The sequence below is a fragment of the Palaemon carinicauda genome, chromosome 40, assembly GCF_036898095.1.
Source record: "Palaemon carinicauda isolate YSFRI2023 chromosome 40, ASM3689809v2, whole genome shotgun sequence".
Classification (NCBI taxonomy): Eukaryota; Metazoa; Arthropoda; class Malacostraca; order Decapoda; family Palaemonidae; genus Palaemon; species Palaemon carinicauda.
This window is the reverse complement of record NC_090764.1, coordinates 18,476,051-18,490,343: the sequence shown is the minus strand read 5'-3', so window position 1 is coordinate 18,490,343 and position 14,293 is coordinate 18,476,051. Positions and strand designations below refer to the sequence as shown.

Sequence of the window (14,293 nt, the reverse complement as noted above, 5' to 3'; positions counted from 1 at the left end):
ATAAAGAATTTGACGCTCTACAAGATGGTCTGACATATGAGGTGTTGTGTACATTATAAAAGGGATTTTGATGAAGGAAAAATCTATTTCTGGGCGAGGAACCTGTGTCGCCCAGTGAAATGCTCCTCTAGCACCATTTCTAAGTCATAGTTATTGCTAAATATACCAGAGAAAAAAGGATACATGGAATGCCAGGAATAAACCTAGCTCGCTCACTCTTTGAGTGTCGGTATAGAAAACTGGGGCGTGATTGAACCACGACCCTAGGTCCCTCGCCAATTAGACCTCTCCCTCATCAACATCCCCCGGAACAACGAGGTGCCGTCCTACACCCATCTGCTGCCTCCTACTACGACTATCCTTCCCCACCCCTACACCTCCCCACCCCCTTACTTCATTCCTCCACAGCACCAGCGTTGGTCAGACGTGTTTTGCTTTGCTCTGTGTTTGACTGGTGCACTAGAATCAATGGCTATCATTTGATGAGTTGGACTATGGTCTGAAATGGGCCAGATAGGTCTGAAATATTACCCCGAAACGAAATCTAATTGGTTTCTGAGATTCCACAAAAGGAGTTAATGTTGTTAATTTATTGTTATGACTAGCAAAAGCAAACTCATTAGGCTGTTGCGAAGATGAAAATCGTGAGCGGCATTACTGCATCATTCTCTATACAATCAACTAGCCTAGCCTTTAAAGCTAAAACTAGAAATAACCCATACAGTATTATAGAAACTGTAAAGGAAAGAATTTCAAGTTTACTGTTTACTGCCCTTGAACCCATCAGGAAGAAAATTGCAGATTATTTTAACAAATATTTTGGTAAATTCTTTTAAATCATCTGACATACAGAATGTAGTATTAACAGATGTATAAGATTGTTTTGAAGGTTTCAACTTCAAATAATAGTTAGTGTATTTATAGGTTATTTTTTTATTATTTCAAGTTGCTAGTTATCTAAATGAAGTTAAGTCCAGATAATTAGTTTGGGATTTATTATCCCTTGATAATATTAAGTTAGACCAGGAACCACTGTTGATAGGGAAAACACTGGTAGTGTTCTCAGACACCAGATAAGACAGGTGTTGTTAGCTTGCATAAACATTATTGTAAATTATAGAAGCTAGTTCATTATCAATCATAAACTGGTATTCTTATTCAGGTACTGTATTTTGGTTGATGTTTTTCTGATCATTCTCTAGTCAAGAGGCCTAATGAACTCCAATTAATTGGGTTTTCAGACTTACAGACAAGATGGAATTTGTCTTGTTCTTGTTTTAACTTTTCTGCTCACGGCTCACGTCCCTTCAGGGGTCGGTGATCCTTGGAACATTCAAAGAAGCTTGTTCATTATCGATCCTAAACTGATATTCTTATTCAGGTGCTGTATTTTGATTGACGTTTTTCTGATTATTCTTTAGTCAAGAGCCCTAATAAACTCCAATTAATTGGGTTTTCAGACTTACAGACAAGATGGAATTTGTCTTGTTCGTGTTTTAACTTTTCTGCTCAGGGCTCACGTCCCTTCAGGGGTCGGTGATCCTTGGAACATTCAAAGAAGCTAGTTCATTATCGATCCTAAACTGATATTCTTATTCAGGTGCTGTATTTTGATTGACGTTTTTCTGATTATTCTTTAGTCAAGAGCCCTAATAAAATCCAATTAATTGGGTTTTCAGACTTACAGACAAGATGGAATTTGTCTTGTTCTTGTTTTAACTTTTCTGCTCATGGCTCACGTCCCTTCAGGGGTCGGTGATCCTTGGAACATTCAAAGAAGCTAGTTCATTATCGATCCTAAACTGATATTCTTATTCAGGTGCTGTATTTTGATTGACGTTTTTCTGATTATTCTTTAGTCAAGAGCCCTAATAAACTCCTATTAATTGGGTTTTCAGACTTACAGACAAGATGGAATTTGTCTTGTTCTTACTCCGATACATCAGCGGATGCTTGCTTTTTATCCTTGGACTCAAATCCCCGGGTATCTCTACATTACGTGACTATGTGAACTTTGGCGGAACTGTCAATGATCAAGAAGGAAATGTGAGTACAAAACATTTCTCAATTTTATTAATTTATTTGCAAGTATGATATGTTATTGCCATTTCTTCAGTAGTTACTTGGTTACATGGTTAATATTGCATGAGTATTTAACAGATAATAAGAGAATGCTGCATGCTAATTTGCCAATTATTTTATCTTCTAAAGTACTATGTAGTTTTAGAAAGATGCTTGCTTATTGGCCAACTATCTGATATTTTTTTATTTTTGAAAATACAAGGAGAAATTATGAAAATTAATTGCTTTTTACCAAAGTTCTTTTGCCATATTAAAATGTTTTCATTATTGCTTGATGCTGCCTGCATTGAAAGGTATTCTTGATTTGCTTAATTGAAGTATTATAGGAATATCTAAAAGTATGTAAGAATAACCCTAGGCGATGGACAGTGCTCAAACGCTTTACCTCCCTCCCCTCGGCCATGTGTTTCCGATCTCCCTCTGGATTGAAATGCCCCCAGGACTCAAAGGTCCCACCAATTACTTAACTTCTGTAACCAACAAAAAGCATTGATAGCTCCTGTAACATATGAATAACAATAAATCAAATTACAGTATTAATATTTAATATGAATAAATTGAATTATATAAACGAAGATAAATTCAAGGAAGAAAATTGCACTATTTAACAAATGCTGTACATGTCCTCTTTCTTTGGTAAAATGGTTGGGATAGACTTTATGTATTTTATCATAACCTTTCATGATATTTGTGCCAGCCATATCAACTCCACTTTTCCTTATCATAACTGAACAAGAATTTTAACTGTTTTTGTTAGATTTTTCTCCTTTAATCTTGAAAATTTATTTTTATCAACGAAGTTGTGTTAATAAAATTTTTATTTATATCTTGATATCATATCAAATATTTATTTTGGTATGTCTAAAGAATTCTGGAAACAGCTTATTTCTTATACATTACTAGAAAAGAGTTGATATATTGGTGGTATAGTGTATATCACTGTATGGCTTTGCTTGCTAAGTTTTATATAAATGATTTGAAGGCTGTGATTGATTATCAGATTCATGTTATGATAGACATTTCAAATTTGATTTTCAGTAGTTCATTTCTGTTAGATAGTATTTGTAGTAAAGATAGGAAAATTAATGAATGAATTAATGGAAAATAAAAACCCAATGGAATTCTCAATGCTGATAAGTGACAATAAGCAAGCATATTTTTATTTAGTTATCCAAAACTTCATATCTTTCACTCAAATGAACTCTTCAGTAGTGACTTGCTGTAGCTTGTAATTTCTGAAATGAAACTTTCTTTAGCTTTTTATTATTTTTTTTTCCATAGTGAAATTTCCATAGAATAGATACCTCTTATCCAGTCTATTATTACAGACTGGTATTGGTGGTGATGAATAGCCAACACTAAGGAACGCGCTTGCAAGCGTCATCTGTGTTCTGCAACCCCCCCTGATGCTGGGAGCCTGTGCTTTTGGTTGCAATTGGGTCCTGCACTTTCTAATTATTTCTCTCTTTTTTTTTTTTTTTTTTTTTTTTTTTTTTTTTTTTTTGTAACCTTGCATTGCCTTTTTACTGTATTTGCACTATTTTATATGCATGCCTAATTGCAATCTGTAATTGATTTTAATACTGTAGTTTATTATGTGTTCATTATGATACTGTATAGTTGGATGTTATTTAAAGGTAATTTACTGTAGAATAGATTAATATATATTGTATATGTGTTCTTAGCACTATGATGACTTACAATTTCACGTATTACTCAACGTGTAATGTGTATTTTGTGTTTTAATTCACATATTACTCAATGTAGAATGTATTTTTTGTTACATAGTATACTATAATGTTGAAATTTGTTTCTACCCAGCACCGTATACCCTGGTGATAAATAATGATGATTGTTTATTATAATGCACTACTTTATACAGCATTTCCTCAGGATGATGATAGAATTTTGTCCCATTGGGGATGTTGAGGAAGGAGAGGTCTAATTGGTGAGGGATCTATGGTCGTGGTTCAATCACGCCCCAGTTTTCTATACCGACATTCAAAGAGTGAGCGAGCTAGGTTTATTCCTGGCATTCCATGCATCTCTTTTTTTTCTCTGGTATATTTAGCAATAACTATGCCTTAGAAATGGTGCTAGAGGAGCATTTCACGGAACGACACAGGTCCCTCGCCCAGAAATAGATTTTTCCTTCGTCAAAATCCTTTTATTAGTAACAACGTATACCATTCCAGACAGAACTTCCTGGACTAGACGTCATTGTATCAGATAAAATGCATTCTGAACGGCCCCATGTAGACCATTTGAATACGTACAGTATTGCTTTAAAACAAGGATGTCTTTGTAATAGGGTAAACTACACAAAATTCTGGTCGGTTGGGAAGAGTTACCAGTAACTCCTAAGAAAGTAGTTCTAGGTAAGTATGTTAGGAAAAATACAAATTACTTAAAAATTTGTGATATGTCTTTGTTTTACCTATTAGAAATGAGGTTAGGGAATTACAATGCTACCTCACAAGGGAAAATGCAATATAAAGTGGTTTAAAAGAAAGTGAAAAATGGAATATTCAACTTGTGTACATCTGCCCGCTATATCTGATACGATGATATCTAGTCCAGAGAGTTCTGTCTTGGATGTTACTAAGAATAATATAGCGTTTTTTTTCTCCAATCTCATTACTTTTCTGTTGTCAAATTATGTACACGACTCATAGTCATTTGTGATTTGGCTGATGTAAAGTAGTAGGCATACACAAAAATTTAATCGAGTTGCAAAAATTAGAATTGACTTTTATCAGGCCTCGTGTCCTTATAAACTATCGTAAATCTATTTGAGTTTTCTCAATACAAAACTATCGTAAATCTATTTGAGTTTTCTCAATACAAAACTATCGTAAATCTATTTGAGTTTTCTCAATACAAAACTATCGTAAATCTATTTGAGTTTTCTCAGTACAAAACTATCGTAAATCTATTTGAGTTTTCTCAATACAAAACTATCGTAAATCTATTTGAGTTTTCTCAATACATTGTACTATATTGTGGCTATTGCAAATATGCTAAGAGTACATTATAGTGGAAAGATAATATGCAATGCAGTACGGTTAAGACCGTCCAATCACCATCCATTTTTTTTGGATACGATCTCCGAAAAAACATTCAATTATTGTAGGTAATTACCTGAGGAACTGCTGTATATGCAGCAGGCAATTTTAAAATTCCAATACTCTGTTGCTTTATTCAGTTTGGTAGCTCTTTTCTCTTTAACATTATTTTTATCCCCGTTAGTATTCAGTTGTCTGAATTGCCGTTGTTATTTAGTTTATCACTAGCAAGGTTGTTGGTAATTTTGAGATTTATCAGAGATGTAGCTAATTTGTAAAGTGGTTACTTAGAATAAATATGTTGTACTATATTTTAATTTTTCTGATTAGCATACCCAATATTTCTAAATGTTGTGGTACTGTAATATTACAGCATTGCCCATTGTATCCCAAGTCTTAAATTTTGGAAAAGACAAATGCAAATTCGAAGTTCAAGTGTTGTGTATCAATAAGTAATTTTGGCGGTCATGATGAAAAATGGTGAACTGAGGGAAGATAGGTATCTTTGTAATTACTCATACAGCATGTGATTTGTAGGGAAACTTCCCCAAATCTTATGCAACATATGACAAGTCATTGAAATATGGGTACCGGTATTTGTGTGTTTGTTCCAACACGTGTACAAACCTTTCGTCCTTTAAAATAGGGATAAGTCTTCAAAGGTGAAGTTGCCATTGAATCATTAACAAGGTACTATAGTTATTATTGACAGGTGGTTCGAAGGGAAGTCCCATTCATCCACCTGTCACAGAATAGCCGCTTTTGTCTTTGGCTACGACAGGTACTGGCGTACCATTACGCTGCTTTGTCAACTCTTGGATTTTTTCCTACTTTCATTTGGGATAAGTGTTGGTTATTTTTATGTGAGCACTCTTTCTTGTAAGCTGAAAGGTAACGATGTGGTAGGGTGAATTTTCAATTTCATTCCTATGAGGATACAAACTTTCAAAACCCCATTTGTTATGTGCCTTTGTCAGGGGATGGATACAAACAGCAACAACTTTCTTTGGAGCATTGTTCTTGCTCTTCCAGTCAGGAAGACGATGAACTCATAGCGTAACTTGTCCCTTCATGATAGTTTCTCGTACTGACGGCGTTCCCCTGATGGGGATCCTTGTGTAGCGCAGTGCCAGTGAGTGTTCATAGTTATTCCCTTGAAACAAAACCACCAATTTAATTCTTTGTGTAGTGCACAGTCATTATTGGTCACAGCAGGAAGCATAGCTGGCAAGGGGAAGGAAAGGAAGTTCACTATCTCTCTCTGCCTACTACCATTCTCTTCCTCCTCCATTCACTTTTTTGGACATTTCTTCCTTGGAAAGAAGACAAAAAGGATAGTAGTGTGTGAAGGCCTTTTGATGAAAGTTCTTTGGCACCTAAAGCAATTGCTCTCCTCTTTCGAGAGAGTGACAGTAGTCACCCACTAACTTGTAACTTGTACCTTCAGGGTTAGTCAAGCGAGTATGAGTTGGTGTTTCAGTTATCGATGCTATACCGAGAGCAGGTAAGCAGTTCTATCTAGACCAGACATCAGCAATGAGGTCGGGGGAGGGTGAGAAGTTTGTTCCAACCTCTCCCATTCCTATTGGGATATGGAGGATTGTTAGTTACCCTTGCAGTAGGTATAGAAGGGTATCATTCGCGCTATCTCTTCATACCGATACGGAGCTCCCGCATCGATTGGTACCTTCGTTGTCAGCTAACGATTGGGAACCTGATGTGGTGAAAGTACTGTTGTTTCATCAGTTGCTGGTGAATGGTCATACCATGGCCCTATCTCTAGCATCGTACGGTATGCCGATAAGGGTTTCCTTGAAGCTACCTCCTCATGCGGGTGCTGAGTGTAGCCAATTGTAACTTATTTATTCTTGCATGTACAGAGCAAAGCCAATCATATGTTACTTCTTTGTGCCAATACGAAGCGTAGTTGATCATAGTTTACCTCCTCGTGCGGATTCACAACTCATGTCAAATGATAGCCATCGTGAGCTTGGTATAGCATAACTATGCTAAAGCCTTGGTCTTATCGGAACTCACTCTCCAACCGGTACCTTCAGGGTTGGTCAGAGATTGTAAGATTAGAGTAACAGCTATCAGTGTGCACCTTCAAGCTACAGCACTAGGAGTTTCTCATCAAGCAATTTCTTCATGGTTGGTAAACAAGGTGAGGCAGATAATAACAGTGATGCTGTATGCACCGATACCAGGTGAGTGTTACCTCTGGACCGAACACGAATTATGTGATTGAGGGTTAGGATATGTTGTCTTGTGAAGCTATACTGTACATCTAAGTCTCTTCGTTTTTCCTTCCTTATTCTGAATATTTCTCTCAGAAGAAAGGGGGAAATAGAAGGATCTCTGAAAGGCTGACTGTAGTAAGCTCTGCAAGACTGCCAGAAATCTTGCTTCTCACATAAGTAGTAGACAGTTCCCACCCTGTACCTTATCCAGTGTATATCAGTGTTTTGTTCCTTAGGTTCAATATGGCAACCCCCATATGTGTATGGGTCCAAGGTGAGTGATCCCCTGTATCAACTGCCAAGTGATCACATATAACCATGGTCCCCCATGGCCATGGGTCACCTGTATCCATGGCCAATTGATAGGTCCTGGGCAGGGCCAATTGCCTGGCAGGATGATCAACCCCTCACAGCTTAACTGGATGATGGGGCAGGGCCAATTGCCTGGCAGGATGATCAACCCCTCACAGCTTACCTGGATGATGGAGTATTGCTCCACTCTCTCTCTCTCTCTCTCTCTCTCTCTCTCTCTCTCTCTCTCTCTCTCTCTCTCTTTTATTTATTTATTTTTTTTTTTGCAGTACTTCCGTTCCTCTGAAAGAGGATATACCACTGCTCAGTACTGGTCCTGGATGCTAGAACACCATCAAGTGTGCTAAATCAGTCAGTGACTGGTACCCTCTCTGGCCTTCTGAGCACCAAGCTAGGATGATGATATGACCATATCTGTTCACTTGAAAGAGGGTGCATGGTATCACATTCGTTATTTAGCAACAGGGAATCTTTCTCAGACATGGAACATGAACATTCCTGACATGATTATTCAATTATACGATCTTGGATCCTTTTTGGATTTGAACGTTCATATTCCAGGGAGAGGAAACAATTTCCTGTAATGGGTTGATGTGCACATAGTCTCCAGCCTTGAGATACTGTTGGCTGCCTGATGGTTGGTCACAGAGGCAATTTTTGCTGTATGGATCAGATAGGTGCTGGATGCCTCTTTGGCCCCACAGGAGGGTGAAGTTGAAGCAGCAGTGGAATGTTATGCCATGTAACAATGCTCTGTTATCTACCGGGCTGTATCCCTCAAGGGCTCTAGTCTTGTGAGGGAGACTGCAGTCAAGCCTTTTCGTGGGTAGGCCAATCCATTTGGCTTAAGTTTGAGAAAAGACTTGGCTACCTCCAAATTCCAGCAATGACCACTACTATCTTCCAGAATGGTTGGACCCTGTTCCACCTGTTCTTACCCTCTCCGGGCACAGTCCATCTTCCATCCGAATCCGTTCCAGCCCTACCTTCCTGGTTCCATCTCTGGAATGCAAAGGCAGTAAAATGAACCTGAATTTTTGCACTGGAAGTACAATATCACTATTCTAGCTTCCAGACTAGTGCAGCGGTAACGTGTTCGCCTAGCATTCGCATGGCAGCAGATCGATCCCCACCCGGGACTGTAAGTTTAAACTGTTTATTGGTGAGGCCACTGCTGTTTTTGAGCACCACAGTGGGGGTTTGGCTTGCCCGGCTGACATTCTGGTTGTCATTTATTCTGATTAAACTGGAACTGAAACCAGACACCTTTAATCTTCACTAGTCGTCACATAGACGTTGCTCAAGTCTGTACTTCTCTTTGCCGAACTGGTACTTGTTGAGTTATGTTAATTTGGAACTATTGATCTAAGCTCAGCCTCGAAGAAGAAAATCTCATGCTTTTGGTGACTGGAGGGACTTTTAGTACATTTAGGCCTTCAGTCATTCTGTAAATGCCTTTTTTGTTCCTTTAAATTAATTTTCCCTATTCAACCACCCATCTTAAATTGTAGGCCTAAAGACTAAAATGACTACAGTGAACCCTCGTTTATCGCGGTAGATAGGTTCCAGACGCGGCCGCGATAGGTGAAAATCCGCGAAGTAGTAACACCATATTTACCTATTTATTTAACATGTATATTCAGACTTTTAAAACCTTCCCTTGTACGTAGTACTGTTAACAAACTACCCTTTAATGTACAGAACACTTAATGTATGTAATACAGTACCCTAAACTAAAACAGGCACAAATATTAAAGGCGACTTTATATCATGCGTTTCCTAAACACGCCAAAAAGCACGATAAAAAATGGCAACCAATGTTTTGTTTACGTTTATCTCTGATCCTAATGAAGAAACAAACGCATTTACACATCTGTTTATAGGTTAGTTTTTGCATCAATTATATTGATTATTCAGTACAGTATGTTGATTTGGTTATTACTAATGTTTTACTTAATTTTTCTTAGGACTTCCAAATTAAATTTTTTTCTTTATGACGCCGCCTGAAACGACGGCGTCATAAAGTACGCTCAGTAAACAAACTAAGGAATTTAACCCGCATGATGAAAGTGATAAATAATGATATTACAGTAAAAGCTTTTATAAAATATGTTATTACAAATATTATTTACCGTATCTATATAAAATCATACATACGTAGCAAAGCAGGAAAACAATCTACGAGAGAGAGAGAGAGAGAGAGAGAGAGAGAGAGAGAGAGAGAGAGAGAGAGAGAGAGAGAGAGAGAGAGTTGTTTTACATACGTAAATGTAAATTTTAAACAAAACAAAAATAGCCCCATTTCATATAAAATAGATTACAAATATTTTACTTTATCATATTACAGTAGTCTGTATAATACTGTAAAGTTCAGTACAGTATGTTGTTGTTAAAGTCGTGGCGATGAAATTCTCACGAAACAAAAACACGCCATTTGATTACAACAGCTGATTCATCTCTCTCTCTCTCTCTCTCTCTCTCTCTCTCTCTCTCTCTCTCTCTCTCTCTCTCTCTTCGTGTTATACAATACTTACATTTAGATGAAGAAACTAAAATTAGTTTTCTTAGTGTCAATTAAATACGAAATGAAATAATTAGGCCGAGTCTACATCCATTTCAATCATAGCCAAAAATAGGGCATCCGATTTCATCAGCAAACCACTATTTTTTGGGAAATATCATTTTATTCTAGAAAATTGCCACTCTTTAAATAGTTAATTGCACATTAAGAAAGCGTGTACTTTTGTTTTTAAATTTCGGGTGTGTTTTAAAAATCGAGTATTGTTGACTTTTTTTTTTTTTTACTTTTGGCTGTGATTAGATCAGCTGTCATCTAGCTGCCGCTCTTGAGTGTGTACGAATACACTAACAAAGTATCATTTATACCATTTCTTAACTTATTCAAACCGTCTACAGTATACAGTTGATATTACATAAGCACCAATGTGTTATAACCTATCAAATTTTTTTGTTTATTACATTTAAACCCCCCTCTATCTCTCTCTCTCTCTCTCTCTCTCTCTCTCTCTCTCTCTCTCTCTCTCTCTCTCTCTCTCTCTCTACCTCTCTCTCTCTCTCTCTCTCTCTCTCTCTCTCTCTCTCTCTCTCTCTGGGCTACTTTTCACTACCTCCCATTCCTTACCTCTCTCTATCTCTCTAACAAATGATATCTTTGTTGCTCCTCAAAGTTTCATTTATATTGAAAATCAATCATGATTCAATTTTCCTTACTTTCTCCAATCTCGCACCATCGGTCACATCGCGGTATTTTCGATATTTCCGGAAAATCCGCAATATATGTATAGACATGGGTTATGAAAAAAATCCGCGAAGTGGTGAATCCGCGATGGTCGAACCGCGAAGTAGCGAGGGTTCACTGTATTCTATGACAGACGGGTTGGCAGGGTTTCCTGCTCACGCAATCTTTCCTTACCAACTACCTTGTTAAAGATCCAATGGCTTTTAGAGCACTACTGAAGGCATATCCTTATTTTAAAAGATTCGGGTTTGCATAGCTCGGAAAGATTCAAGTTTATTAAATAAAGATAAAGTCATGAGAACTAAGGAAAACAATTTTGTAGTGACATAGCATTTAGTTAAATTATTTATGGTATCAAAGCTGATTCCAGCACAAACCTTTTATGTTCTTGACAGTTTTATGGAATGCAAAACTGACAGCCCTAATGCCAAAAAATATTCACTACACATGAAATTATTTGTGTACAATTTCTATTTTATTTTTTTTTTATACAGTATTGTATAATTATTCAAGTATTATTTCATAACGGTTGATAGAATACCTTTAGTTGATATTTGTGTTTAGTCATTGCAAAGGTACAATGCCTGCAGAATGGGAAAACAATCTTATTTTGATTTTACATAATCCCGGAAGAATAAGAATTAACATAGTAAAAATTTGTTATTTATGTATTTCAAGGAACCAGGATGAACCTTCAAAAGTCTTATTTTGGTACTTATCCCTTTTACCCCTAAGCTATTTGGAACTTTCCAGCCCTTAACCCCCAGGCGTTTTTTTTTTTAAGCACATTTTGCAATATATTTTTTTTAAATTGCTCTAACAGCCTTAATTTTCGTCATAGAGAGGTTAGGTTGGTCTCATTCTTTAGGAAAATGCCTGAAGTTTCTCATAAAGTTATCAAAAATATGCAAAAAAATGTAAATAGCAGTTTTTTGCAAGGACGTACCTGTACGTCCATGGGGGTAAAGGGATGAGTTTTGTGAAACGTACCAGTACGTCCATTGGGGATAAAAGGGTTAATGGTACCAGGATGAACCTTTCACCTTACTTTTCTTGTTCTAAGTTTTACTTAGTTTATGCCACGGGGACATAACAACATTTAGAATAACGCCGACGTATCCCTGCGGGTTGTAAGAATTAACTAAAAGGGACGGGACGAGGGGACTGGGAATCCCCTCTCCTGTACTGTATAGTTTCCTGTGAGATATCAAAGAGGAGGAGCTGGGGAGAGTGATAGCTCCCTGCACTCTAGTTTTGGGGTGTCTGAATGTGCGTTGATGTAGTACGATAGAGAGTAAAAGATGCGAGATTGGAAATATTATTTGGAATAGAAGAATGGATGTATTGTTAGAGTGAAGAAAGCTCTGGGTGATAGGATAGATGTGAGAGGCAAAAGAATGGGCTAGAAATAGGAATGAATGGCGAGCAATTGTGACGCAGTTCCGATAGGCCCTGCTGCTTCCTTCGGTTGCCTTGATGACCGCTGAGTTAGCAGCAGTAGGGGATTCAGCATATGATGCTTCATTTGTGGTGGATAATGGGGGTAGGGTGGGCTGTGGCACCCTAGCTGATTTATTGCGGGCATGTCACACCACGAAGTAGTTTGAAGAATTCTTTTTAAAAAGTGACATTGATAAAGTGATTAAACAATGTGTCAGATCTACTGGGTGATTCAAATCAAAAGAAAATGCAGTACATTAATTCAATGAATTCATCAACTATGAATAAAGGGATTTTGACGAAGGAAAAATCTATTTCTGGGGAGAGACCTGAATTCAACTATGAATAAAGAATTGTAGTTGGCATAAGTTGACACACAACATGTTTCAAACTTCTATCACTGCTTCCTGATGAACACTTTTTCCATACAGTACTCTTTATTTTCCTTACCAAAACCCATACAGTATTGTTCTTCCCATATTAGTTGTACTGTCTATCGATAATACTTTCTAAATAAAAGTCCTATGACACACCTTTGATATACTGAAAAATGTTTTACTGATAGGATTATTTCAATTGCCATTATCACCTCTACTGACGTTGCTTGATAAAAATTAATCCGCTCAAACCCTGGTCATCATCAGTCACATTAACACCACCTTACTTTTGCAACTCGCTTGTTATCTTGTCATGTCATTGTCTTTTTAACAGTCTCAATCTTATACCAATACTCTTAAGTCTTCAGTCAATCAGCTCTTATTCTTTGTTTTCTCCTCCACATTTAACAGACCTTGTAAATACTTACTCTGTTGACATTGGACTGTGTTCATATTGCAAAACTCTCTTCCTTGCTTTTTTGTATTCTGAAACCCATTTGATCATTTCTTTTAGTTATGTATTTATTTGTCTGTAAAATAAAATTTTATTTTCTCAAAATTTCTTGGTCATGTTTCCCACTATATTAATAGCCGTTTTTTATCTCTTACTTTATCAATGATGACTATTTCCATCCTCCTTAAGAAGTGTTAATGAACAGATAATAGAATAAAATGTGCAAGTAAGGAGAATCTCTATTTGAATGAAATCCTAGTTGATGGAGCAAGTATTTTGAGAAAGAGATGAATTAATGATGTAAGACATGAAAAGTTGAATTTTTAATGCAAATGAAGATTACAATTGAGGTATTGCAGTATGTAGGTGAAAGTAAACACCTGAAGTTGACAAGATTACGATTGAAGTATGTAGGTGAAAGTATGATTAAGTGACTGACCAGGATTTGCAAGGTTTGTATTAAGGGTGGAAAGGTTCCAAAGGAATGTGGGACAGGAATGATAATTCCTGTATAGATATCAAGGTGTTGAAAGATGACTGTAAAAATGATATTGATCATTATATTATATTGAAGCCTATACCTTGGAAAAGTGTATAGAGGAACTTAATTATGAAAGGAAGACAGGTGACTGAAGGTCAAAGATGAGAACAGCAACGTGGGTTTAGATAAGGGAGAATGAGTGTGGATTAAGATCGTTGTGAACCAGGTTGTTCATCCTCTATTGTGAATGAAGTAAAGAAAGATGTGAGAAAAACAGTTGTAAATGTATGTGCAAAGTTGAGGGGTATGAAAATTAGTTATGAATTAATTGTAGAATATTTAGAGTCTACAGATTGTAAATGATGAGCACCTTGGTAAAAAGAGTTGGAAAGTGTTTTCAAGAGGAGAAAGTTAAGAGTAAATATGAGCTCGATTTAGGTAGTGAAGATAATGGAAACTGGGATGATGGAGAGATAATTTTCAATATGGACAACGGAAGAATATAAATGGTTGATTTGCAAAAAGAGCATAATTTTGAAATGCAAGGTTGAATGAGGAGAGGAAAGGTTGGACCAATGGCATA

At 36.8% G+C, this 14,293-nt stretch overlaps 1 protein-coding gene across 2 annotated transcripts in view; it reads left to right on the top strand.

Moving 5' to 3' along the window:
• The window catches only part of Hmt-1 (ABC transporter ATP-binding protein/permease Hmt-1), a 63,589-nt gene that overhangs the window by 15,964 nt on the left and 33,332 nt on the right, over positions 1-14,293 (top strand). For both annotated transcript variants that reach the window (XM_068363392.1, XM_068363390.1), the window contains exon 4: positions 1,899-2,046. In XM_068363392.1, the coding sequence (XP_068219493.1) occupies positions 1,899-2,046 (148 nt within the window). The remainder of the gene's footprint in view (positions 1-1,898; positions 2,047-14,293) is intronic.